The sequence below is a fragment of the Carcharodon carcharias genome, chromosome 10 (assembly GCF_017639515.1).
Source record: "Carcharodon carcharias isolate sCarCar2 chromosome 10, sCarCar2.pri, whole genome shotgun sequence".
Lineage (NCBI taxonomy): Eukaryota > Metazoa > Chordata > Chondrichthyes > Lamniformes > Lamnidae > Carcharodon > Carcharodon carcharias.
Window position 1 is genome coordinate 71,822,986 of NC_054476.1, and position 27,555 is coordinate 71,850,540.

Here is a 27,555-nt window from a genome sequence, read left to right on the forward strand (position 1 = left end):
TGAACATCTCGAGTCTCATCACCAAGGGCTAGCTGAAGCCAAGTGTCGACAGCAAAAGGAGCGCATGGCAACCCAGGCACCCCACCCACCCGTTCCCCCTACCACCATCTGCCTCGCTTGTGACAGAGGCTGTAGGTCATGTTTTAAACTCTTACTCACCTGAGAGCTCATTTTTAGTGTGGAATCAAGTCATCCTCAGCCCCGATGGACAGCCTAAGAGTGAAGAGACCTGGTGCTTCGGAGGAGCCTCAGAAATAGGAGAGCTCCTGTATTGGCTGTTTGGATGGCAGTGATGCCATCTTGTGTGTAACGGATCCCTGTCACCTTGGCACTGCAATATAAATACATAACAAAGCGTGACCAACATCTGCTATTACAACTGCACCAGCTTATCTGAAGGGCTGTTTACATCGTACCTTTCTAAATCAGTGCAATGAGGGACTCCAGTGCTGAGCTGTCAAGTCAGGCCTAGCTTCACAACATGTGTATTTCAAACACCAGCGGGTGGTGCTGAATTTGCCTTTTTACGTGTGAAGCCCTCAAAGCATTTGATTTGACTAAAGTGGAGAATGGGGAAGGCAGCCTGTGAAATATGTTTGGATTCCCTTTATTTTCTGTTGAAGTGGTACAAGCTCTTAAAATTAACATTGTTCGATCCTCTTTATGGAAAGGGCAAAAGTAGTGGAATTTTATGCAAACGGGATCCCCAACCTTTGTCTTGCATCTCCCTCCCAGACTGCCCATTACCACCCAGGTTTGAAAGGCCTGCTTTCAGATGAAAATGGCAGCGACACTGAGCCACACAATAGAGCCATTTCACGCCTCATTTCATTATTTTAAAAACTGATTGCAGTTGCATCCCTTCTCAGCCTTCAGGATTCTAAATTAGTGGAAACATCCTCATCTGATTGGCAGACACACTCCATACAGAAGACTCAAGGATACTGGACATGTTTGCAGTGGGGGTGTGGGGGGGCGGGGGCGGGTGACGAAGGTTGTTGGGGGGGATGTGTGGGGGGGGGTGCGAAGGTTGTTGTGGGGGGATGTGGGGGTGGTTGGGTAACAATGGTAGAGAATTGTAGAGAAAGGGTGAAACAAATTGGTCTGTATGCTGTGGGGCAGGGACAGGGAGAAGTGAACCTGATTGCTGATAGAATCATAGAATCGGACAGCACAGGAGGAGGTCATTCAGCTCACTGTGACTATGATGTCTCTTTAAAAGAATGGTCAAAATTAATCTCACATCTCTATAACTCTAATATAAGGCCTGATAATTTTGAACACCCCAATATGTGCGCTCTGTGAATGGTAAGAGAGGGAGACCTGGAAGCAAATGAGAGAGAATGCAGATGGACTGACTGTGCAAGGCAGAGATTAAGTAGTTAAACTGCAGAGCCATGCATCCCCAAGGCTGCAGGGTGTGCATGCTATGAGTGCAAAGATAGAGTGAGAAGAGAGCTGTGACTGCAGGATCTGAATGTGGGAGAAAGAGGGAAAGAGAGGCTGATGGTAGATAGGGAGATGGGTGAAAGAGTCAACCCCTAATCTGATGGGTGGCAGGAACAAAGGAGAGAGGCAACTCCTAAACATGGGTGTCCATTTTCAGAAACATGAGCCAAGAAGGCATTGTTTTCCTGGGTTCCTGCTTGACATCCATCATAGAAGAGGGAGTCTAACAGGGTTGTTGCCTTCAGCCCCTTCATTTACCCTTGTCAAAAAATGGTGTAAAGACAAGCCCAGCAACCACAGGCCAGTCAGTTTAACTTTTGTGGTGGGGAAACTTCTAGAAACAATAATTAGGGACAAAATTAATAATCACATGGACAAATGCAGGTTAATTAAGGAAGACCAGCACAAAAATGGTGTTTAACTAACTTGCTGGAGTTTTTTGAAGATGTACCAGAGAATGTTGATGAGGGCAGTGCTGTTGATGTGGCGTACATGGACTTCCAAAAGGTATTTGATATAGTGCCTCACTTATAGATTTGTGAGAAAAGTTACAGCTCATGGAATAAAAGGGAGAGTGGCAACATTGATATGAAATTAGCTGAGTAATCTGAGAAATAGTGTAGTGATTAATGGATGTTTTTCGGCTAGAGGAAGATTTGTAATGGAGTTCCCCAAGGGTCAGCGTTAGGAACCTTGTTCTTCCTCATATATATTAACAATCTTGAGCTTGATGTACAGGGTGAAACTTCAAAATTTGCAGTTCTATGGAACTTGGAAGCATTGTAAACTGTGAGGAGGTTAGTGTATATTTAGAAAAGGACATTGGCAGGTTGGTGGAATAGGCAGACAGGTGGCAGATGAAGTCATTACAGAGAAATGTGAAGTGATGCATTTTTATAAGAAGAACATTGGGAGACAATATCGTGATAAAACTCTAAAGGTGGTGCAGGAGTAGAGGAACCTGGGTGTATATGTGCATAAGTCATTGTACTTGGCAGGACAGATTGAGAACATGGTTAATGAAGCATACAGTGCCCTAGGCTTTATTAATAGGGGCATAGAGTACAAGAGCAAGCAGGTTATGTTGAACTTGTAATAGACAGTAGTTGGGCCTCAGCTGGAGTATTGTGTCCAGTTCTGAGTATCACATTTTAGGAAAGATGTGAAGGCATTGATGAGAGTGCTGAAAACATTCATGAGAATGGTTCCAGGGATGAGGAACTTCAGTTATGACTGTTTTCCTTGAAGAAGAGAAGGCTGAGAGGAGACTTGATAGAGGTATTCAAAATCATGAAGGGTCCATGAACAGCATAGATAAGGAGAAAATGTTCCCACTCATGAAAGGATCGAGAATGAGAGGGCACACATTTAAAATGATTGGCAAAAGAAGCAAAAGTGTCATGAGGAATTTTTTTTTTCACACAGCATGTGGTTAAGGTCTGGAATGCACTGCCGGAGAGTGTGGTGGAGTCTGGTTCAATTGAGACATTCAGAAGGGAATTAGACTGTTATCTGTAAAGGAAGAATGTGCAGGGTTATGGGGAGAAGGCGGGCGAATAGCACTAATTGAATTTCTCATTCAGAGATCCAGTACAGCCACAATGGGCTGAATGGTCTCCTTCTGCACTATAATGATCCTGTGATATTTGAGGGTCTGAAAGAGGGACTTCCGTCAACTGCTTCAGGACTATGTTTATGCAGGTTAGCAGGCAGAATTATCGCGGCTGAGTAATAGCCAGAAAATCCAGAGCTGATGGGAATTTCCTTTCAGGCTCGCATCAGTGCACAACTCTGCATCCACCCCTACACCACCACCTCCTCCCATTTCAAGTGGTATTCCTGCCAGGGAAAAAGCCAGCCCAACATAATTAACTGAACCCATAAATCCAGTTAGATACAAGTTTCAAAGATGCATGAGCCAAAACATACAACATAAAACTGAGACTGAGGCTGGGATTTTCCAGTCCAGCCCACAGCGGGAATCATCGTAGGCGAGTTGGAAAATTTAACGGACCAGCCAAAGGCCCATTGACTTTGGGCAGGAATCTCCAGTCCGGCTGCAAGTGGGATCAGAAAATCCCAGTCTGAGTTAAATAGGGGAGGAAAGTATGTCCCATATCTATTTGCAAGTTTATTCTCTTCCTCCACTTTTCTCTCATGTTCTCCTGAAATTGCCAACTTCTGTTCAGGTTTTAGTCCATAAGTGCCATTGGAGGCCATTCTTCATGCTTCCATTGTTTACTCAGCTGAGATAACTAATTGAGCACAGCTTGGGGCTTTAACCAGGGCCCTTCTCAGTTCATATGGCTCATGTTTTGCATTTAACATCCGAAAGTCAAAAATAAAAAAAAGTCTTATGAATGTCTGCACAAGCACAATGACCCTAAAGCCGTCTCCTGTGCTGTATGAATCATGGTTCCGTTCTAAACTACAATGCCAGTGATTTCTGCACAGGCGTCCCCGATCTACTGTGCCAAGATTGGTAGAGACAGAGTAAATGTCCATCTTTACAATGGTGCTACAGTGGGATGCCCAGGAGCCCTCACAGAAATTCTATTCTATAATCTATGCTGAATTGGGCAGAATGTGCCTTCCTAATATTAAATCAAGTTTGCCTTCAGCAAAATAGTTAGCAAAACTGTTTCATAATGCAGCTACTCTAAAGATGATACAATTTCTCCTCAAGTGTTAGTATTTCACTGTTACAAGCTGGACTGTTCTATCTGGTAAAATTGTTTATGATTCCCCTGGTCAGATATTGTATAGCAATATTTGCTTAATTGTCTATTGCCATTTGTGGCTGGCTGTGGTACGAGCTGGTATGAGCTTTGCTCTGAGTCGATGGTAATAGAATTGTCTTGCTCTCTCCTTTAGCATTTGCTTTTCTGCCTTTTAGTTCCATTCTGGTGCTTCACCAGGTTGACACCTCATTTTCAGTTATGCTGCTTACAGCATACTGTTCTAACTCCTCATTGAACCAGGGTTTGTCATCTGGATTGATGGTGACAAGGGAGTGACAAACATGCTGGGTCATGCAATTGCAGACTGTGGTGGAATACAATTCTGCTGCCCAAGCTACCTCATGGAATCCCAGTTTTGAACTTTTGGGCCGGTTCTAGACAGCATGATGAATTGGCATCGCCTGCATGAAATGGATAGATTAGGAGAGAGTGCGTGATTCATATCGGTTGTGAGATCCTTTCAAGTTGAATTGGAAATGATATTAAGTTTGAGTGTGATTGATCCTATCGGGGATGATTGATGCATTAGAACCATGTGTGTGATGCTTATGTTGAGTGTGAGATGGATCAGGAATGGGTATGTGACAGCTCAGGAGTGTGCAGTGGATCGAGACTGGTTCTGCTTTTGTAGTTGAGAATGAAATTCTACTCAGAGCGCGATTATAACATTGTGTGTTTAAACCTTGTATAATCTTTAATTACTATTTCTTCTGCTTCTTGAAGAAAATAAAAAAAAAGGATGAGTTATTGAAGTCAGCTGGAATGGACACCCAGAGCTACAGCCAGAATAAAGCAGAAGTGTGCAGCGGCTGCTCCGTGCTGGGACCACCCAACCTCTTTATGCTAAACTCTTTGCCCTTTGTTCGCCAAGCTGAAAATGTGCGTCTCATATTTCACCTTTTAAGCCTTGAGATTGATTTAAATTATAGACTAGGCAACAACAGCAAATGGGATTTCTAAAAATAGCAGACATTCCATGGTCTGGTGAACTGCCTGAATATTAAGACTGTGTTGAAATTAGAGTCCTGTTAATGCACCCATGTATGTAAATAAAAAATAAAGGGCATGTTGAATACCCTGGACTTGTTAATGGACCCATGTATGTAAACAGAACGGAAAGGGAAGAAGGATACCTACAGGGGAGATTTTTTAAAGTTTGGGTAGAAGCAACATTAATAAATAAAATATGGAAGCCAGGTGAAAGATCAAGTGCTTATTTGGGTAGGAATACTGTGGCATCCAGTACATTTATATGGCTAAGAATCTCGTGATTGGTTTTTAAAAACTTTCAAAGAGCGGATGTTATTTGGTAGGGATCATGCATGGCTGGAAAATAAATTATTGGGCATTATAATAGCCCTAACATGTAAATACAGTGTTTTAGTTTTACAGTGATCTTTCAAGCCAACTGTTTTCTTCAGACTAGCGTTAGTAACATAGTATAGCATGTGGATTCTTGTTTTTAATCTCATGTCTCCTACTCAAGAGTATTACATGGAGTAGTTGAGGTGATAAGCATAGATGCATCAAAGATGCATAGGAGAAGCTAGATAGATGCATCAGGGAGAAAGGAGCAGATACCTAGGTTCATAGGATGAGATGAAATAGGGTGGATGAGTAGAATGGAGCATAAAGACCAGCACAAAGCAGATGGGCCAAATGACTTGTTTCTGCACTATAATTTTTATGTAAAATCTCCTGCTATGTTTCATGTTCTGTATTAAGAATCCCAGGCTGACTGCTCCACTGTGTAAAGCGCTGAATACATTGAGTTGTACAGAGGATGCAATGTCTTGCATTTGGTCCACACTGAGTTAGCTGATCTTAGCTATGGAACTTGGGAGAGGCATCTTAATTGGACTTGGTGCCCCCAGGTTAAAGAGGAGGAAATCAGTAATTGCTATCCAGAAACCTTCTCCTTCATTGAAGTCACATGTCTGAAACTGTGGTGAGGACAGGATTGGGCTTAGCTGTGAGGCACATTACAGTCAAGTAGTTTATTGACACCCACTACCAACTCTCAAACACAAAGGATGCCATTGGATGAGGTATCAGAGGGTGACTGACACCTGTGCAACTGGCAATCAATGCTTTCCAGAGAATAAGGGGAAAAATCTGTCCAGAGGCAAAGATCCAAGGCCTAATATATGATGAATAGGCCTGATTTACTGTCCCACAGCCCCATGGTGCCTAGAGTAATACTCACGCTGCACAAGTGCCAGGCAATGATCATCTTCAACAACAGAGAATCTAACAATCTCCCCTTGACATTACCATCACTGACTCCCCCACTATCAACATCCTGGGGGTTACCATTGACCAGAAACTGAACTGAATCAGCCATATAAATACTGTGGCTACAAGGGCAGGTCAGAAGCTGGGAATCCTGTGGCAAGTAACTCACCTCCTTGCTCCCCAAAGCCTGACCACAATCTACAAAGCACAAGTTCGGAGAGAGATGGAATATTCCCCACTTAGCTGAATAAGTGCAGCTCCATCAACACTCAAGAAGCTCGACACCATCCAGGACAAAGCAGCCCGCTTGACTGGCACCCCATCCTCCACCAACGCACAGAGGCAGAAGTGTGCACCACCTACAAGACACACTGCACCAACTCACCAAGGCTCCTTCAACAACATGTTCCAAACCCGGGACTCCTACCACCTAGAAGGACAGGGGCATTAGATAGATGGGAACACCACCACCTGCAGGTTCCCCTCCAAGCCACTCACCACCCTGACTTGGAACCATATTGCTGTTCCTTCACTGCTGCTGGGTCAAAACCCTGGAACTCCCTCCTAAACAGCACTGTGGGTGTACCTGCACCAAAGGATTGCAGCAGTTCCAGAAGGTGGCTCACCACCATCTTCTCAAAGGCAATTAGGGATGGGCAGTAAAAATGCTGGCCTAGCCAGTGATGTCCACATGCTGTGAAAGAATAAAAAGGCAGAGAAACCGAGGTAGGCCATTTATCCCCTTCAGTCAGCTCTGCCATTCAATTTAGATCATGGTTGATCTGTATCTTAACTCCATCCATTGATTCCATTACACATAATCCCCTTGCCTAACAAAAAATTATCAATTTCAGTCTTTAAATTTTCAATTGACCTAGCCTTAAATTATTTTAGGGGAGAGAGTTTCAGTTTTCCACGACCCTTTGACTCCAGAAGTGCTTCCTAACATTACCCTTGAATAACCTAGCTCCAATTTAAAGATAATGTTCCACCATTCTGGACTCTTCCTAACCCTCTACAGGTATGTAACCTCCTTGGGGAGGCAGGAGAGTTGGACACCTCATTTAGTTTTGGTCGGTGCAGTGTACCTTTACAAGTGATTGGGCCCAAAAGTGGGATTGCTTTTTCCCATTTACGCTGGGTGCCATGAGTGCCCTCAGACCTCCAAAATGGCATGCATGATGCGCATACTTTTTGGAACAAGTCGCATAGGAAATTTGGTGAGTGAACGTGCAGTGAAGAGCCACTGGTTGTATGCAGAATAGGTAGATCATGACATCAATTTGTCTATAATCTTGATATCAGCAATGGCATTTTGGATATCAACTCTGCATCCAATCCCCCTTTCTTCACCTCACTTGGCTAAACATGGGTTCAGGAGCAGGAAGGAACCCCCACTATAGCTATCTAAAGGGATCATCAATTTTTACTGGTTGGTTGCTGGTTGATTTCTTCCAGCTGTCGCTTCAATTTTCTAGGAGTTTGGTGCTTTCTATAGTTGTTTAAAGTTGCAAAGTCTAAAGGAGGTGGTGTGGCAGGTGCTGAATGAGTTTTTGCTGACCTCCAAGCTTCTGCACAAAGTAGCTCCTCCCAGACACGCAAGTAACCATTCTCGTTGGAATACAGCATGACTAGGAGAATGAACAGAGGGTACACAGAACAGTTCAAGCTGCTGAAAGAGGGAGGAGGAGGGTAAGGAAGAAAAATTCTCAGCGAAAGTCCAGCTCTGCCTAGGGAGTTCAGGGAGCAACTCTCCAACCTGATCCTGAACGGGAAACAATGTTTGAGATATCTGCACTTCTGTAAGGATGCCCTCACTGTCATCTCCCACTTAGTGCAGCCGTAACTGCGAGCTTAGAACAGGGTGAGGATGGCATTGTTTGTGGTTGTGAGGGTGACAATGGTAATGAACTATTATGCATCGTGCTCCTTCCCAGGCTGGAGCTGAAGAAATTTGAAAAATCTCACAGTTGGCCATCCACTATTGTGGAAGGGAACACACTGAGACAATAAGAGCTAACTATACTTGTTTATCTCTTTTACCAGAGTGCAGCAGGTGGAGTGAGGGCATGGCTTTGCAAGGATTGTAGATTTCCCCTAGGTGCAGGGTGCCATAGACATCATGCACATCACTCTGTGGGCACGACATGTCAATTCTGCCTTTGGCAGAAAATTATTGCAGTTTAAAGCAGCAATCATAATGTCTTCATCCTGGTGAAGTCTGTTGTGCCAGCTGCATTTCAGCCACCATGGCAAACGAAGGCCTGTGCCAACTTGGTGCCAGACTCCTCCATGCTCCTTGACATTGACTGCAGGCTTTCTGGCAGGCTTTCTAATGCACCAATTTTTTTGTGTATACCCATCAACATTCATCTGTATGCTGCACATTTAAGTGCTCATTTGAGTCCTCTGCAATGGAGCTCATGTGTGACTTCATCCTCTGGCAACCTGACTGCTGCCCTCTATGCTGGAAGTAGACCAATGTCGTACTATGTGCAAACCCTGTCTCTGGTCTATCAGCTAAGACACACGCAATCTCAGTAGCTGAGCTGGTGGCCGTGAATACAAAGTCAAGTGCTCTTGCTGTTCATCCATTGCCTGACGAGGTTGCGCTTCTTGGGTGTGTGAAAGGACAAAGGGTCACGGTTAAGACTGTGGTACAGTGGGGCTGGGGAGATGGTGGGGAGGTAAGAGGTGCATGTGTGGACCTTATGCAATCTGTAAATCAAAGAGACTACGGAATGAAGGGGAAGTACGACGAGAGAAGGAGAATTAGCTATAAGGATATTGTTGGCCTGAATGGTTTCAGCTCTGCCGGTAGCCACGGCTTCAGCAATAGAAGTCCCAATAATGTTCAGAACCATCTCTTCCACGGGGTTTAGAACCTGCAGAATTCCTGTGCCACTCTGATTAGCTCATGCTGCCTCCTTTGTATGAGACTTTGTCCTGCAAGAGAGAAGAAAGAGCATCAGTGAATGTCATGCAATCTTTCTGGCTGATGTGGCTGTCATAGTTGAATAGCTGGCAGCTTTTGCACGCTGTGGGATGTGAGAGTGAGGTTTATGAAAATGTTGACTCTGTGAAATTAGATTAGGTATATGTCAGGTATAAGTCCTGATTGATAGAATTGTTGGTAGGTGAGTGATGGGAGTGTGGTGCATTGAGAATGGCTGAGTCTAGTGGTGCAGCTGGCGCACTATCTCTCCTCCTTTCCACATCCTCCACCGAGGCCATTGTCCACAAAACTTGATGCCTGCTCTGTCCTCTGTTCTGCCATAGTTCAATGTTTCACAGGTCAGACTCACTTCATGCATGGCTGCTAGCACCTGCTCTATCCACAATACACCTTACCTTTAAGAGGCTAGCTTTAAGTGGTGGTAGCCACTCCAACACAAGACCAACCCACATTAGATGAGGTTTTAAAATGGCGGGTGGGACTTGATTCCAGGATTCCCATCAGTGGCAATTTTGAAGTGTGTGGAATAAGGGCGCAGGGTCCAAGCCCACACCACCTATCCCAACGTTGCCAGCTCCATCATGGAGGTGGGCATTTCAGACCACCCTATTGCAATTTTCATGGAGCTGGGTTGGCTTTAGAAGGTGATATAATTTATCAGCCCGCTGGGGCTCCTGGCTTGCCCACCAACCTTAAGGCCTTGTCTTCCTGAATATTTAAATGGGGTGGGATGACGTCGAGGATTCCCCCCCAACGTCATCCCACGTCGTTTTCGCATTGGCATGCGGGCCCCACCCCCACTATTTGGTATGAGTGGTGATGGTGGGCAGAATTTTGCCCTTGATGGGCGGGCAGGCCCCACCAGCTTGGCAGCAGACAGGCAGCCAATCGCCGCCACCGAAACGGGCCCCGCCGCCATTTTAAGTGGGCAGTCCAATTAAGGCCCACCCAGCAGCTGCCCGACGGGAAGCGCTATGCACTTCCTGTGCAGGGGGGGAGGATTCCCCAACTGTCAGAGGGCGCTCTTTAGCGCATGCACACGAAAGAGCGCACATCTCCCTGAGACTAAGTGCTGCCTCAGAGAGATCGCTGAAAGTGTTTCAAACTTCAAAAATAGAATAATAGAAAAAGTATTAACATGCCCCCCTCATGTGGCAATGTCACATGAGATGGAACATGTTAATAAATATGACTAAAACTTTATTAAACTTTTTTAAAACAAACATGAAACCTCATCCCGCCAGTGGATGAGGTTTCACATTTTTTCAGAAGCCCCTGGGGCTCCTGGCCTGCCCACCAGCCTTAAGGTTGTACAGACAGGGCCTTTAATTGGCTTAATTATCCTGTCAATGGCCTCAACTGGCCATTGACAGTTCGGTGGGTGGACAGCTGATTTCACTGTCCACCCGCTTTCCTGAATATTTAAATGGGGCAGGATGACGTTGGAGGTTCTGCCCCAACATCATCCCGCATCATTTTCACATTGTTGAGTGGGCCCCGCCCCCAGCTTGCCGACGGAAAAATTCTGCCCGGTGAGTTTAGGTAGAGCAGGGTGATGGGGATGCAGTGGGTGAAGCAGCTTCAGCAATTTAATTGATGCAAATGACATCCAGGTGGTGGTTAATGAGTTCTGGACCATTTGGAGTTTGTTGTTGGGCAACGAGGGTCTTATGACAATGTTGACCCTAATTTTAAGTCAAAGAGTGGTTTCAGTTGTGGGTTGTGTTTCTTCTCATATCCATCTGAAGTCCCTCCCTGCCAATGAAGTGCTTTCTAATACAAAAAGCAGCAAGATTGCAATGGTGGCACCAGGTACCCATATCACCTTCTGCCACTTAATACATTGATTGTGTGAATGAATGAGCACACATGCCCATTTATAAAGAGGGTTTTCTAAATTTCTCTGCCTCTCCTCTCTCTCCTCCTTTAAGATGTCCTTAAAGTCCTTCTCTTTGGCCAAGCTTTTAATCACCTACCCTAATATCCCCTTCAGTCGATCAGTGTCAATTTTTGTCTTATTATGCTTGTGGAGAAGTTTGAATGGTTTTATTTTATTCAAGGCACTATTTATTGGTTGAGGGATAAACTTTGTCCATGGCTGTCCACTGGGAGAGCTTGTCTGCTGTTCATCGAAGAGTGGCATGGATAGATTGCCTCCAACTGAGAGGGCAGATGGCTGGGGGACCTTGGCTTAATGTCTTATCTGAAAGACGGCAGTCTGACAGTGCAGCACACCCTCAGTACTGTGCTGAAATGTTAGCCTATATTATAAGCTCAAGTCAAGCAGTGCCCAATGAAGAAAAAGGAGGAATGACTTGCATTTATATAGTGCCTTTCACAACCACAGGATGCCTCAAAATATTTTACATCCAATGGCTGTTTTAAGCCTCCATTCTAATTTCTGTGCTAGTCATCAAGCAAGTAACTGCACCCCACATGATCCGACAACAATCAGTGTTGGATAATTTAAAACTGTAAAATGGCTATGGCAGCCAATGGCTGGGGCGGGGGGTGAAGAGGATGTTTAATGAGGAATGAATGTAGAAAAATTGAATAAAAATAATGCTGCCTACACCTGTTGTATCAAACAGTTGGACTCAAAGGCTTTGGCCTTTAGTGTCTGGTCTCTCAATCCACCTTCTTGTCATCAGGTTTCCTGGTACAGTGTTTTTACAGGTGTGGATTATTTCTCCACTATTTAGCTTGCAGTTGGATACTAATTGTGTTGCAAACAACAAGACTTTTTACTAAGGCAGCCTTGTCCTAGTGGCCTTCTCTTTTTTTCCCCCACCCCCCCATTGATTGTTGGCTAGTGACACATAGACTTGCTAATTACTTGGTGTGTGTGAAAAGCTTGCCGCCAACTCTAGAGGATTTCTTTCCCCACCCACTGCCTTTATGTCCTTTTTTATTTGACCAGTGACCTCTGACCCTACTCTGTTGACTCTGAAGCCAAAGAAAACGAAAAAGAAATCAATCCCCTCTCCCCTCAACACTCCTCCTCCCCTCCCCACATCCCCCACCATCCCCTGAATCACCTTACATTTGCCTTTACTTTCAGATGGGCTATTGGTTCATGTGTTAAAAAGAAAGAAACAATTATTTCTTTTTCCTGGATGTTGACTACAGAACTTTTAAACAAGAAATTTGTTTTAAACAAGAAAGGCTGAGAACAAGAGTTAATAAGATGGTAGAGGGTGTGTTAATGTGTCTGAGCTCTAATCCTGCAAGAGGCATGTGTGCATTTTAGTAATTAGTCTTGAACCAACATATACTATTGCAGAAAATCCACATTATAAATGTACTGGATACGCTGGCACATCAGAAACAAACTTTGTATGGATAAGTTATATAATTTGTGCACCTCACACATGGTATCTAAAGAAGATTTTTAAAAGGAAGGATTAAGGGTTTTTTTTTCCATTTGTTAAAGATTCCCTGATTGATACCCATGTAGGCTAATATTTTGTCAATGCAGGTAAAAAACCCACCAAGTATAAGGAAGACTAAAGGATTCATTTCCTGTGGGATTGCTTTTTTTTTGCCGTGGCAATATGTACTTGTGAAGAGGTGGTTACGCAGAGATTGGGTTTGCTGCATGTGGGGGTGATGCTGGGGCTGGAACAGAGAGGAACCAAAGCAGCTGTTCAGATTAAGCTGTCACTGGCTTTGTCAAAATATGCAGAATGTACCATGTCGCCCCTCCCCATCCCAATCCCCAAGAGTTGTGACCAATTTCCATACCTCTGCCACACAAATTCCTCATTTTGCATAATGCTGTAGGAATATCCATATTAAGTTACATACCATAGCGTAATAATGGCATTTATTTCTCTTTTATTAAAATGCCAGGCTTTGGGCAAGGTTCCCTTTAAATTTCTGTGGTTGTACACAGCCATTTTTTTTCAATGCATGGTCCCTTCAAACCTATATGCATAGCTGTGCCTGAGCAATACTTAAAACAGAATAAGACCTGTGTAGCCCTCTCCAGGCGGCTGCATGGCCATGCACATGTGCAGCTCAGCAGGAATGTTGGCTCCAGGTCCAGGTTTAATCCCTGGTCTGTGTTGAGACCTGGGCTAAAACAGCTTCCAGGGCACTGCAACCGCCAGTATCCTCTTGGCTAGGGCGGGTTAAAAAAATATGCATCAAGCATTCTTCTCCTGATTAGTATTAGTGACCACTACTGCAAAGTGTGCGCATAGGTGAGAGCAAAATCTGAGGTGGCTCTGATGCACCTCAAAGGCAAAATCAATCCAGACTTGCACGTGGAATCCGGCCACTTTGGGCAAAATTAGAAAGAGCAACTGGTGCCCATGAAACCCTACGGCAGTCCAAATCACCACCTTCAGGAAAGCAAGGGGATGCAGTTTGGGGAGGGGTTGGCGATGGAGGGGCGGGGTGGTAATAAGAATTGAATTGTATCTCAAAAAGATTTTCTTCTAAGAAGTGATCTTACTGTATGTAATAGCTGCACAACTAGGGCTGTTAAGTACTTAAGGCAATTTGTAAAGATAATGAGCCTGCTGAAAGGGGATTGTATGAACTGCTTTAAGCTACACAAGTGACCCTTTGTTAGTCAACATGCTTAGCACCATTGTAAATTAATCCAGGCTTGAATCGCCTCCTGTGTTCCTCATAATAACATATTTTAGATTAAACGCATAAAACTTTGTTCAAAACGTAAATCCTAATTTAGTATTGTGTGCACTAAAGCAGAACGTGGGTGATTTGGCGGCTGCTCGCATTGTGTTAGCGTATTCAGGCTATGAGTATAAACGTCAGATTGTTGGGGATGTAAATCATTTCATACTGCGGCCTACAACTATTATGTTTGCTGATTAGCACAAGCGATTATTGAAATGCTTCAAGCAAAATATTCCTGGCTTCTTGTCCTGGGCTTGTGACGACAGTTATTAACATTTTGCTTGTGTGTGTAATGCAGGGTTGATGTGCCCAGTAGGATATAACCTTCAAAGGTCTTTAAACACTTTGTCTATCTGCTTTTGTAAATTGTGTGTTCTTTCTGGAGTTAGAGGGGCAACAAATCTGCAAAAGCCACTTTAAAGGTACAGGCTCTAGAATTAGGCCTACTCAGACAATGGGAACCAAAAACCTGCAACAAAGATTTAGGACTGGGTGGACTGCAAAATTCTATACACTGGCATCAGAATTTAGCAGGGTACATGTGACTGTGCAACAGCAGTGAAGAGGCTGGATTTGGCAGGATACATGTGACTTTACACTGCTGCTGGCGAGTTGGGATTGGCAGGATGCATATGACTGTATGCTGGTATTGAGGAATTGTACTATACGCTGGAAACACGGAGCCAGGTTTGGCAGGGTGCATTTGACTTATGCTGGTAACGAGGAGTCTTGATTGGCTAGGGTACATGCGAATGTGCAGTGGCAGTGAGGAGTAGGAAATGTGAAGGGTACATGTGACCACGCTGGCTGTGAGGAGTTGAAATTGGGCAGGGTACATGTGACTGTACACAAGCAGTGAGAAACTAGGATTGGGCAGAGTGGCTGGGACCGGCCAAAAGGAGATGGGATTGCGTAGACTACATGCTAATGTATGCAGACTACAGTTGCGCAGAGTACCTGTCACCACCAGTGAGAATTCAGGATTGGGCAGATTGCATGTCAGTATGTACAAGCAGTGATGATTTGGGATTGACAATGTATATGTGACAGTACACTGGCTGTGAGGAGTGGTCAGGGTACATATGATAATACATACACAGTGAGGAGTGGGGACTGGTCAGAGTACATGTGAGAGTACACTGGCTATGAGGAGCGGTTAGGGTACATATGACAGTATACACAGTGAGGAGTGGGACTGGTCAGTATCCATGTAACAGTACATACAGTGAGGAGTGGTCCGAGTACATGTGACAGTACACACACGATGAGAACTGGTCGGGGTACATGTGGCAGTACACACGCACTGGGGAGTAGGGACTGGTCAGTGTTGTATGATGTTGTATTTGCCTGCGTGCCATTGTAATATAAAGTGCTTGGTAGAGCAAAGGTTAATGTGGAACTGGAGCCCACGGTATGCTCTATAGAGTCACATGGTAACAGACTGAGAGAACAGGATAGACAGAACACCCCGGAAGCAGTCCACCTGCACGGAGCAGCACCATGCATGACAATAACCTGGGATCTATAAATAGTTAAAGACTACCAATAAATGGTTCATGTTTAAACATACAAGTCTCAAGATCTCATCATGGAGATGGCTAAAGAACACATATTACAACAGCCAGGGTACATGTGACAGTACACAGGCAGTGAGGAGTGGGGGCTGGGCAGGGTATATATGGCAGTACACACTCATTGACGAGTGGGGAATGGTCAGGGTACATATGACTATATACTGGCAATAAGACGTTAAGATTGGTCAAGATACATGTGACTGTGCACTTGTCATGTGAAGTGGGGACTGGGCAGGGTACATGTGACTGTACACTGCTATTGAGGAACTGAAATTAGGCAGGCTACGTAACCATACTGTCAGTGAGGAACTGGGATTGGGTAAAGTACATGCAACCATACACTGGCAGTGAGGAATTGGGATTGGGTCAGGTACGTGTGACTGTTTACAGAAATTTGCTATCAATATCTGGGGGGTTACCACTGAGCAGAAACTGAATTGGACCAGCTATATAAAAATTGTGGCTAAAAGAGCAGGTCCGAGGTTGGGAACTCTGCAGCGAGTAACTCACCTCCTGATCCTCAAAGTCTGTCCACTATCTGGTTCAAGTCAGGAGTGTTTTGGAATACTCTACACTTGACTGGATGAGTGTAGCACCAACAACAATCAAAAAGCTAACACCATCCAGAACAAAGCAGCTCACTGATTGGCACCCATTCCACCATCATCAACATTCACTCCCTCCATCATCGACACACAGTAGCAGCAGTGTGTACCATCTACAAGATGCATTGCAGCAACTCACCAAGGCTCCTTCGACAGCACTTTCCAAACCCATGACCTCTACCACCAAGAATGACAAGGGCAGCAGATGCATGGGAACATCACCATCTGCAAGTTCCCCTCCAAGTCACTTACCATCCTGACTTGGAATTATTTTGCCATTCCTTCACTGTCACTGGGTCAAAATCCTGGAACTCCCTTCCCAATAACATTGTGGGTGTACTTACACCACATCAACTGCAGCTGATCTAGAAGGCATCTCACCACTATCTTCTCAAGGGCAATTAGAGATGGGCAATAAATGCTGGCCCAGCCAGCAGCACCCACATTCCATGAAAGAATGAAGAAAAAGCTGGGTAGTGTACATGTCATTGGACACTGACAGTGTGGAGTCAAGATTGGTCCAAGTACATGTGATTGTGAAGAATCTTGATTGGGTTAGATACATGTAACTGTACACTAGCAGCGAGTCAGGATTGGGTTAGGTACATGAGACTGTTTACAGCACTGAGAAGTTGCATTGGTAGAGGTTCATGTGATTGGACACTGGCAATGTGGAGTCAGGAATGGGCAAAGTGCATATGACTATATACAAGGATGGGGAATTGGCGAGGTGCATGTGGCTGTACATCGGCAGTGAGGTGCTGGGTTTGAGCTGGATGAGTGCAACTGTTTGCTAACATTGAGAGTCAGGATGGGGCAGGGTGACAGTAGAGGCAGTGTGGTATTGTGACTGGGCAGGGTACATATCAGCATTCATTGTCCCTTCTCACACTTAAATGTTAAATGAATGTTGAAACGCACGTGGGTGTCTGCATCCACTTCACACTAAAAGGGCGGAATAAAAGATTTTTCCTGTTAATCCCACAGTTGCTGGGACGGAATCTGATTTACATGTTGATAGTGGGGCATCAGAATAAAAATGGGACAGACCCCAGTTTGAAGAGTGACTATTCTTACAGGAAAACAAAAGGCATTTTGTTGGCCAAGATGGTAGCACAATGGCATGGACTGATTGACAGTTGTATGCGGGTGTGTCAGTGACTTTGACAGGAATTTTCAATGAAACCTTTGTTTAGAAAACTTGTAGTGTTCCAGAGCTAGGGAAACTGTTCATTTTCTTATCAGAGCTGTGCTCTCTAATGTCGCTTTTAAAGGTCTGTCACATCTCTCGGAGTAGAATTATAATGTGCAGTTCAAAAAGAATATTTAGTCCAAAATTTGGGCTTTGACAAAATATGGTGCAGTTTTTCTGTTTCAAACCCCTGCCATTCCTTCCCAGCTTCAATCCTTGGCAGGTGTTGAGGTAGTCCAACTCAGTAAGGGCAGCAAATGAACAAGTTGCCTGAGCACTGCCAGCCACGTGAGGAGAAATCAAGAAAGCCTTCCTGCTGGAGCTGCATGTGTCTAAAGGACAGGTGAGAAGAGAATCAGGCTGGCCTATGATGCCCCTTCGCCTCACAGCACCTCCAGTGATCAAATAGCTTACTGACCTTCACTCCCCAGACTCATACTTGAAGAATAGCCAGACAGCTTGGGATAAAAACAGAAAATGGTGGAAAAACTTAGCAGGTCTGGCAGCATCTGCAGAGAGATAAACAGAGTTAACATTTCGCGTCCATATGACTTCTTCAGAGTTAAAGCTTCTCTTTATTTCTAAGTTTCCAGAAACATTAACTCTGTTCCTTTCTCCACAGATACTGCCAGACCTGCTGAGTTTTTCCACCATTTTCTGTTTTTATTTCAGATTTCCAGCATCCGCAGTATTTTGCTTTTATCTTAGACAATGTGAGAAGTGGAAATAGCTGGAACTAGAATAGGATAATTTATGCTTATTTGAGCAGTTAGGAAAGACCTTGATTTAATATCTCATCTGAAAATAACATTCCTAACTATGAAGCATTCCATAGGAAGGAGTTGTTCATTCAACTTCTATATTTCACAATTTTAAAAAAATGGTTACTTTGAAGAATGTTATGAAGGCTTACTAACCCACGCCATAGCGTGGTGATACTCTATCCTAACCCACACTATAACATGGTGATACTCTGTCCTAACCCACACTATAACCTGGTGCTACTCTGTCCTACCCTACACTATAACATGGTGATATTCTGTCCTAACACACACTATAGAATGGTGGTACTCTGTCCTCACTCACACTGTAACATGACAATACTCTGTCCTAACCCACACTATAGAACGACAATACTCTGCCCTAACCCACACTATAGCATGGTGATACTCTGTCCTAACACACCATAGAATGACAATACTCTGTCCTAACCCACACTATAGAACGACAATACTCTGCCCTAACCCACACTATAGCATGGTGATAGTCTGTCCTAACACACCATAGAATGACAATACTCTGTCCTAACCCACACTATAACATGGTGGAACTCTGTCCTCACCTACACTATGACATGGTGATACTCTTTCCTCACCCACACTATAGAATGGCAATACTTTGTCCTAACCCACACCATAGCGTGGTGATACTCTGTCCTAACACACACCGTAACATGACAATACTTTGTTCTAACTCACACTATAGCAGTTATATTCTATCCTAACTCACACTATAACATAGTGATACAACATCCTAAGCCACACTATAACTTGGTGATACATTCTCCTAACCCACATCATAACATGGTAATCCAACTTGCGCTCCCTGTTTGGTGTGTAGGTGCCAAGGGACACTGCTCATCTCTTTGGCACACCATTTTTCAACAAGGGATGCAGACAACTTTCTATATGCAACCATTAAGTCGAAAGTGCTTGGAAACTCCATCATCACTTTCAACAAATTTCATAGGGCTGCTGCCCTATACTATATTGTGCACAAGTCTACAGAATGTTCCATGCCAATAACAGGCAATCTGTTGAATCTGCATGTGTCCTAGTTACTGAATACTGTCCAAATGACCCTCATGACATCTTTACATCTCGAGTGTAATGTTAAGCACAACCAGCCAGGTTTGGCTTTCTTTCCTCAAAACACCCACTAGTAATTCAAACCAGCATTACAATGCTCCAAGATCTCCTCGATTCTGGCTTCTTCAACGTCCCTGATTTTTCATCTCCCCACCACTGGTGACTGTGCCTTCCGCTGCCCAAGACCTCCCCAAGCCTATGTACCTCTCTACCTCTCTCTCTCTCTCTCTCTCTCGTCCTTTAAGACATTCCTTAAAACCTACTTCTCACCAAGCTTTTAGTCATCTGTCCCAATGTCACTAAGTGGCTCAATGTCATAAAAACAGAAAATGCTGTAAAAACTCAGCAGATCTGGCAACATCTGTGGAGAGAGAAACAGAGTTAACATTTTGAGTCTGTATGACCCTTCTTCAGAGCCATACAGACTCAAAATTTTAACTCCGTTTCTCTCTCCACAGATATTGTTAGACCTGCTGAGTTTTTACAGCATTTTCTGTTTGTGGTTCAGATTTCCAGCATCAGCAGTATTCTGCTTTTATTTTGGCTCAATGTCATATTTTGATTGATCATGCTCCTGTGAAGTACCTTGGAGAGGGAGGTCTTGTGGCACACCAGATAGCGTCTCTGTCTTTGAGCTGGAAGCTCCAGGTTTCACTCCCACTTCAGGATTCACTGGCCACAGAAATGCATTCATAACATGGCCAAACAGGTTGATTAGCAACCTGCAAATCCTCCCAATACAGCTAATACGCCCACTCATAAGGATGGGAGAATAACCTGGTCATGCTTGACGCAGAGTGATGGCTCTCAAGCTATGGCCTCTGGCTTCAGGCTAACAAACTGTTCCAGGAAAAAATAAGCTATGTAAACATGCACTTTAAACATGTAAACATGTCTGCCCCATTTGTTTCTAGGCAATGGAAGAGAATAGATAGAGAAGAATTTTACATTAAAAGCTCTACATATATGCAAGTTGTTATTTTTGTTGTTACATCAAGGCTGCTCTGGGCATGTTTGATACTGATACTGGGAGGAAAAGAAGTGCAAATAATCTTTCACTCACCAGCATTGCAATATTCTTCACTTGATTGAAACTAAAATATACAAACAAAAAGAAAAATATTTGAGATGATTTAGCTGCTAACTCATTACTGCTTAGGATACTGATGAAAATTTCTCACACTGAAAATAGATTCAGTTTGGGGGAAAAGTGTACCTGAGCCAAAGGCTGAGGAATACTCCAATTTTCATTGATAACATTATATATATGGGAGCCGTGTTCACTGCAGTGTGCTTGACAAATCATAGAATTAGCCCGAGCAACTATATTTAAGAATAATATCAATGCCAAATAAGGTGTAGAGTGAGGAGCTGGTCATCTAGATAAGAGCACTTGCTGTATCCTAACTCTTTGCTGGAGTGGGGCTGGATGGGGAACAATAAGGCTCCAATGCACTGCCTTTGATAAGCTAAATGAAGCGTGGGTCTAAACCTGCAGAGATTCAGATAGAAGCCGGTTGTGGTGCAAAAAAAATGTCTAATCAGCAAACGAACTGTCGTCTTGCGGGTTCAGCCACTTTTTATCACTGGCTTGAGTGATGTGTTGGCTGCAGCAAAGTTGGATTAAGGTGTGCAGTAATGAAGCTTTGCGACTTCATCAGCCTCAGTGGTCAGCAGAGCAGAACGAGTTTTCATTCCTGCTCAGCAGTGTTCAGGATGAGGAGTAAAATAGAGACAGCGGCAGAATGAATGTGCAGAAAACTGTTGGATGTAGAAGTTACCAGCTGCCTTTGTAAAACATGTTCATGGACTCTCTTTTCCTTTGGAAACACTATAATTTGTTTCTAGAGAAGTGTTTGCTTCTTGCCTCGTTTCCTATTTTAAATATCGTGGGATGAAATTCAGTTTGGCCGGTAGCATAAAATGGGCGATAACGAATCAGCAGCCTGTGTTATACTACCAATTAAGACTAAATTTGCCCTCGTCATCTTTTTATATAAAACCATAAATCCACTGTTTTTTGCATAATTTTGAGCCCCTCATGGATTCCAGTAAAGACAGAAGGCAGTCATTTAATTACTATTCTATTTCTTTGCTATGAATTCCACCTTCCTGCCACAATTTCCAAATGGGCTGTTTTCCTTCATCCTTTGTGGAATGGTTTTATATATATATATATATATATATATATATACACACACATATCTATATATATATATATATATATAGTTGGTAAACCCTCATTAGTGGAGATGTTTTCAACAGTCTTAAATTTTTCCTGAGCGCTCTATAATTATTTTTAAATCTATTTTTGGTTGCTCTTACATTACCAATCTTCCTGCCTACCAGGTTCCTGTATTATTAAAAGCCTACTGCTTGTTAATACTACTTGTTATTTTCTTCCTTGACCATTATTGAGCTCCATTGCCCTCTAATCTGTTCTGAATTTGCTTTGAAAGATATAGGATATACATTATTTCCTCCTTAAAATTCAAATCAATGTATCATGTGTGGACTTAAAGATTAATATTCAGTTTGTTACTGGAAATATTCCCACACTCTCCTATTGAGAGTCCTACAATGCAACCTTGAGTTTCAAAAGTAGATAGAGAATAAAACGAGTCAATCTTTAACCTTTTTTTAAAACTTGCTAAATTTAGAAGAGCTTTCGGAAGGTTGGTAATTAGTTATCATAACTCCATTGTTTTAAGATAGGAAGCCAAGTACGTAGCCTGGAAACCCATAAACCCAATGATTTAATGGCAGGACAGGAAAATTCTTTAAAATACTTCACAGGGACATTGTGGGTAGAGAGAAAGTAAATCATGAATAGCTGAGAGAAAAACGAAGTCACTGCAACTGGACACAAAAATGACAATTGGGCAAAGATTAGATGGAAAATGAGAAAGAAATAGGAATGTTTAATGAAGTAAGTGTCCAGAAAGATAATAAAAACAGAAATTGCTGGAAATACTCTGTAGTTCTGGTTGTAGCTATGAAGAGAGAAACAGAACTTCTGAAGAAGAGTCATAGTTGACTTGAAACATTGACTCTGTCTCTCTCTCTACAGATGCTACCAGACCTGCTGAGTGTTTCCAGCATTTTCGGGTCGGGATTTTCCAGCCTGGCCATAGCGAATTCCCTTGATGCAGATGCAGCAAACTAGCCAAAAGCCCATTGACTTCAGTGGGACCAGAAAATCCCACCAGTGGCTGGGATTTGAAAATCTCGCCCTATTTCAGATTTCCAGCATCCACGGTATTTTGCTTTTATGCCCAGGAGGATATTTGGGGAGTGCCAGTGAATTATCATGGACTATTATAATGAATTGGTATTTATCAAGGGGTTCAGATGGTCCACATTTAAAACTGTGTCATTATAGTCGTGACTAACTTCAAAAGTACTTAATTGACTATGAAGCACTTTGGGCCATCCTAAAGCAATGCAAGTTTTTCTTTCTTTAATGGATACGTAGGAGTGAATTTCTTGGCTGCTATGTACTTGAGAGGTTCAAGTACAATAATTTACATACGGTGCACATTGTTGTAGGAGTAGCACACTTAATTTTAAGTTTAATTAGGATCACTTGCCATGAGTTAATAATAAATTGCACACTGCCAATATGCTCTCTCTTTGCCTTTATGTAGTCTGGCTCAACTTTTACATAGCAGGAACTAAATGAGAGAAAAGTAATTCAACTAGGTCCCAACTTGTGCTACAAACCAAACAATTTTGCACTGATTTAGATCAGGCTTCCATGAATTTGCCCTTGCGCACACTCCTTTTAAAATGTATATTTATAGTCACACCATCTGGTTCCTGTGCGCATGCTGACCTCATCCTGGGTAGTTATGGTGGTATTTACCACTGTGTTCTGTGATATTTAGGGGCCTTCATGAAAGTACCAATGTCCTGAGAGTGTTTAGGATTGTTTAATGGGGAAGTTGTGCTTCAAACCACTAACTTCCCCGTAATTTCCTCAAGTTGCTGGCTCTCCATTTTGACTTAGGCTATTTGTGCAGGAAAGGCTGGGATGAAGCTTAGAAACAGGAACTGATTTAACTTATTCTCTTTTCAGAAGAATTTTAAGAGCTTGATTTCAGGAGCAGCTGGGCATTTCCCACTGGCCTCTCCCCCAAAACTTTTCACAAATTTTGAGCACTGCTAAAGATGTCAGATGTGTGAGTTTTACTATTTTATGTGCCCAGGCTGTAACACAAAATAAGAAGTAGTGAATTGACTGTTCTCTTTACATTACGTTTTATCTTCTCAGCTGACGGATCAATCAGGCAGACTAGGAAACGGGCTGCCATCTCACCACTGCCCGCTTTGTGTTCCTGCCCAAGATCAATTTAATGTTTCTTCCCACCATCAAGCTCCACTTTATCAAATATCCGAAGCAATGAGGGCTAACCTGTTCCTTGTGCTGCTCTGAGTTAGTCAGGAAGCTTGTGAGGACAGCAATGATTGCCTCTCATCCCTCTTCTGATTTTCCTTTCCATTCTGCGGGTCTGTCCTGAGCTCCTAACCTGCAACTTTGCAACTAGGGGTGGAATGGGGAAAATGAGCCACTTTCCCACTGTGCATTGATGCTACAGATGATGCTGCAAGGAGCCGTGTAGTTTTAACTAAAAGGTGGGTCGAGTACTCTTGCTGGATTGGGGGGTGGTCTTCCCAATTTTCCTATCTAACTTCACAAATGCTGCTCCTCTGGACTTTCTGCCGATATCACACCTAAGTTAAGCTGGAGTATAAGAATAACCTTCACGGAAATTTGACCCCAAGGTTTGGGGCAATGAATGTGATTTTATTTAATAACATTGGATATTGAATCAGCCATTCTTTCCCCACAATTTCTCACCATTTTATCTTCACAGATCAGCCAGTGTACACTTCACTGTGTACATTGCACATTTAGATATAATTTGTGACCAGCCATTAGCTGGGAGAAGACCTTGGGCAGAGCATTAAAACAGACTTTTAAAAAAGTAAAATGATTGGAGATTGGGATTGTTAAATAAAAACTGTTAATATATATTGTGTTTGATCTCCTACATAAACAGGAAAGGAATCCAAGCAGTCCTGCTTCTGTCTCCTGTTCTTTCATTAATTGTACACTGGTTGGCCAATTCTATGTCTGTCTCACAATGTTAGTCCAGTGTCAGGAATTCACAAATACAAAATATCAGCAAGAATGTTTCATTGCACAATTCCTTGCGTGCTTTTAATTGTTACTGAAATATTTTTCCCAAAAATGGAACCAGTTATTGCATGTGCTTGCTGCAGTTGAACACAATTAAAATAACATTCAGGGCTATAAACCTGGCAAAGTATGTAATTTGGACAAACAGCAGTCATTTAACTGGAATCTCAAGCAGAAAACAATTTGAGTTGAAGGAGTGGTTGCATTGAAGGTGCAGGTAGGAAATGGCCTCAGATTTTCGATTTTTGCTCAATAAACAAAAATGCTGATTTATCCAATTTTTTGCCTGTAAAGTTGATTGCATTTTGGGGCGTTCTGGATAGATCACCTTGATTATGCTCTCTCAAAATAATGGAAGTGTGCAAGCTTCTTATTAAGTGAATTCACAATGTTGATCCAGACAAACTTTCAGTTATGGGTTCAAGTATCATGGAAAAGAAAGTTTAAACATTTTAAACTTAAGAAGACGGTCAAAAACTTTTACCCAAATGGTAATGAACCTGTTGAGTAAATTACCAGAGCTCCATTGGAGCAGACAATATAAAAGGGTTTCATGGAATCATAGAATATTTTGGTACAGATAGAGGTTGTTCAGCCCATCATGCCATAAGACAATAAGACCATAAGACATAGGAGCGGAAATTAGGCTATGCGGCCCATCGAGTCTGCTCCGCCATTCAATCATGGCTGATAAGTGCTGGCTCTTTGAAAAGGCTATCCAATTAGTCCCATTTCCTTGCTCTTTCTCCATAACCTTGCAAACCTCTCTTTTTCAAGATCAACTCCATTTTGAAAGTTGCTGTTGAATCTGCTTCACCGACCCTTTCAGGCAGTGCATTCAACATCATACCGCTTGGTGTGTAAAAAAAAAAATCCACACCTCTTATTTTTTTTTGCCAATTATGTTTTATCTGTGACCCTGGTTATCAATCCTCCTGCCAGTGAAACAGTTTCTGCTCATTCATTCTAAAAACCCTTTATGAGTTTAAACACTTGTATTAAATGTCCCTTAATTTTCACTGCTCTAAGGAAAATAATCCCAGTTTCCCAGTGCCATTCTGGCAAATCTTTTCTGCACCCTCTCCAAGGCCTTGATGTCCTTCCTAAAATGAGGTGCCCAGAATTGTTCACAGAACACCAGCTGATTTATAAAGGGTTAACAAAGCTTTCTTGCTCCTTGGTTTAAAGATGCAGGCATGTGTTTCTGGAGGGAGTAGAGTTTGGCAGATATGAGGGCAGGCTTTACAAATGGATGAAAATTTGTGCAGGGCAGCTCCTGGATGCTCAAAATTTGCTGTTATTGCACAAAGCTCTGCACAACAGCACAAGTTTGTAAATTCTACACTTTATTAAGAAGGTAACAAATGATGGTGATCTATCAAAAAAAACAAAGTAATTTGAATTTTTGGCAATTGTGTAGAACAGTTGGTATTGCATTGACACCTGTTATACATCTCCTCTCATTTTCCATCTCCTTGATTCCCCTTCACCCATCAGTGGAATCAACACGATTTCATTGCTGAACCACAGTAAGAAAACTACTGTAAACCACAACCCTTTACTAACTGCTTCCCCCTCGGTGCCGCTCTGAATCACCACATTGCTGCTGCTGCTCTTCTCCTGGCTCTGCAGCAATTGTTGGTCCAATTCCACAATCTTCAGTCTTCTCCCCTCCCTCCCAACCTCATTCCCACTGAACCCCATTCCCCAGTCTCCATCTCTCCCTTCAAATCCCCAATCTCACTTCTATCACACCAGCTCCTACCCCCTCTGCCCCAGTCTTTTTCTCTCCCCCAAAACCCCATTCATAAATCTCCTGCATTCCCCCATTCCCCAGTTTCCTTTTCTTCCTCATCTGCTGGCCCAGTTCTCTGGTCTCCCACTCACCCATCACTGGAAACTAATGCCCAGTTTGTCTTTTGTATGCCTGGTTCATGATTCTGCCAGCTCCCACCCACCGGAACCCCCGCCCCGCTACCACCACATCCCATAACTCCCAGTTGTTACTGGCACACCAGATAGCGTCTACTTGCTGTGGCAATGGGCGTTGGTGTGTCTGAGTTGCAGGCTTCTCTTCAGCAGCAACCGGTGATATCAAAATGTGATGGCGATGGTGGGCAGGGGGGCTGCTACAGCAGGAAATTTAAAGCACAAAGGTCTTCTGTACACTGCTGCTTCATTCATGCCCCATTCTAGGAGATGCCTAAGCAATTTGGAGGAATGGTAGGCCAGTCTTGGTTCTAAATCAGGGCCTGAGGAAATGGAATACAAGAAAGATATCAGGAAAATTGTATCCTGTGGACTTGTGAATGATCGCAAGAGAAACCTTGGGTGAAATTTTACAGCAGCTGGATTTTACATTCTCGCTGAAGCCAATGAGGTTTAGAATGTCTTGCTGCATTTTACGGCCCTGTCCCCACCCAAATGGGGCCGTAAAATTCTGCCCCTTAAGTTTCTCTATATGAAGGATTCCCCTTTGTGTTTGCAGGGGGCACTCCTCCCACCAGGCCATTCACAGCTTTCTCCTCTAGCTATCAGCCCAAAGTGTTTTTCTCAGTCTCAACCTAGAGAGGATCACTATCAAAGCCGGACAATACACTGAGATTGGTGTGCGGCCTAGATCCCTGAAGACGGGTAGGCACGATGTTATTATTGAAATCAACATCTTTAGAAAAGGAATTGAATGAACTTAAAATCTCCTTCTCCTCAGGCTGACTTTGCACCCACAACTCCATGACTGTGTGGCCTGCATGGGCTGGCAGATGCCCAAATTGCATCACTGTCAGCATGGACATACGAATATACATACAAACATATGAAAAAGGAGCAGACATAAGCCATTCAGTCCCTTGAGCCTGCTCCGCCATTCAATAAGATCATAGCTGATCTGTTTGTGTTTCGAATTTCACATTCCCATCTAACCCCAATAACCTTTGATTCCCTTGCCTAACAAGAATCTATCTACCACCGCATTAAAAATATTCAATGACCCCGTCTCCACTGCCTTCAGAGGCAGAGAGTTCCAAAGTTGCACAACCCTCTGAGGGAAAAAAATTCTCCTTATTTATGTCCTATACGATCAACC

General features: G+C 43.2%; 1 protein-coding gene across 3 annotated transcripts in view; it reads left to right on the top strand.

The window, feature by feature from the left end:
- LOC121283400 (potassium voltage-gated channel subfamily KQT member 1) overlaps positions 1–27,555 on the top strand; it is a 763,328-nt gene that overhangs the window by 389,051 nt on the left and 346,722 nt on the right. The window contains exon 15 of one of the 3 annotated variants that reach the window (XM_041197954.1): positions 4,914–5,221. The exons of the other annotated variants lie outside the window; for them this stretch is intronic. Coding sequence (XP_041053888.1) covers positions 4,914–4,920 — 7 coding nt within the window. The 3' untranslated portion in view covers positions 4,921–5,221. Of the gene's footprint in view, positions 1–4,913; positions 5,222–27,555 lie in introns of those variants that run through there. 3 annotated transcript variants of the gene reach the window in all.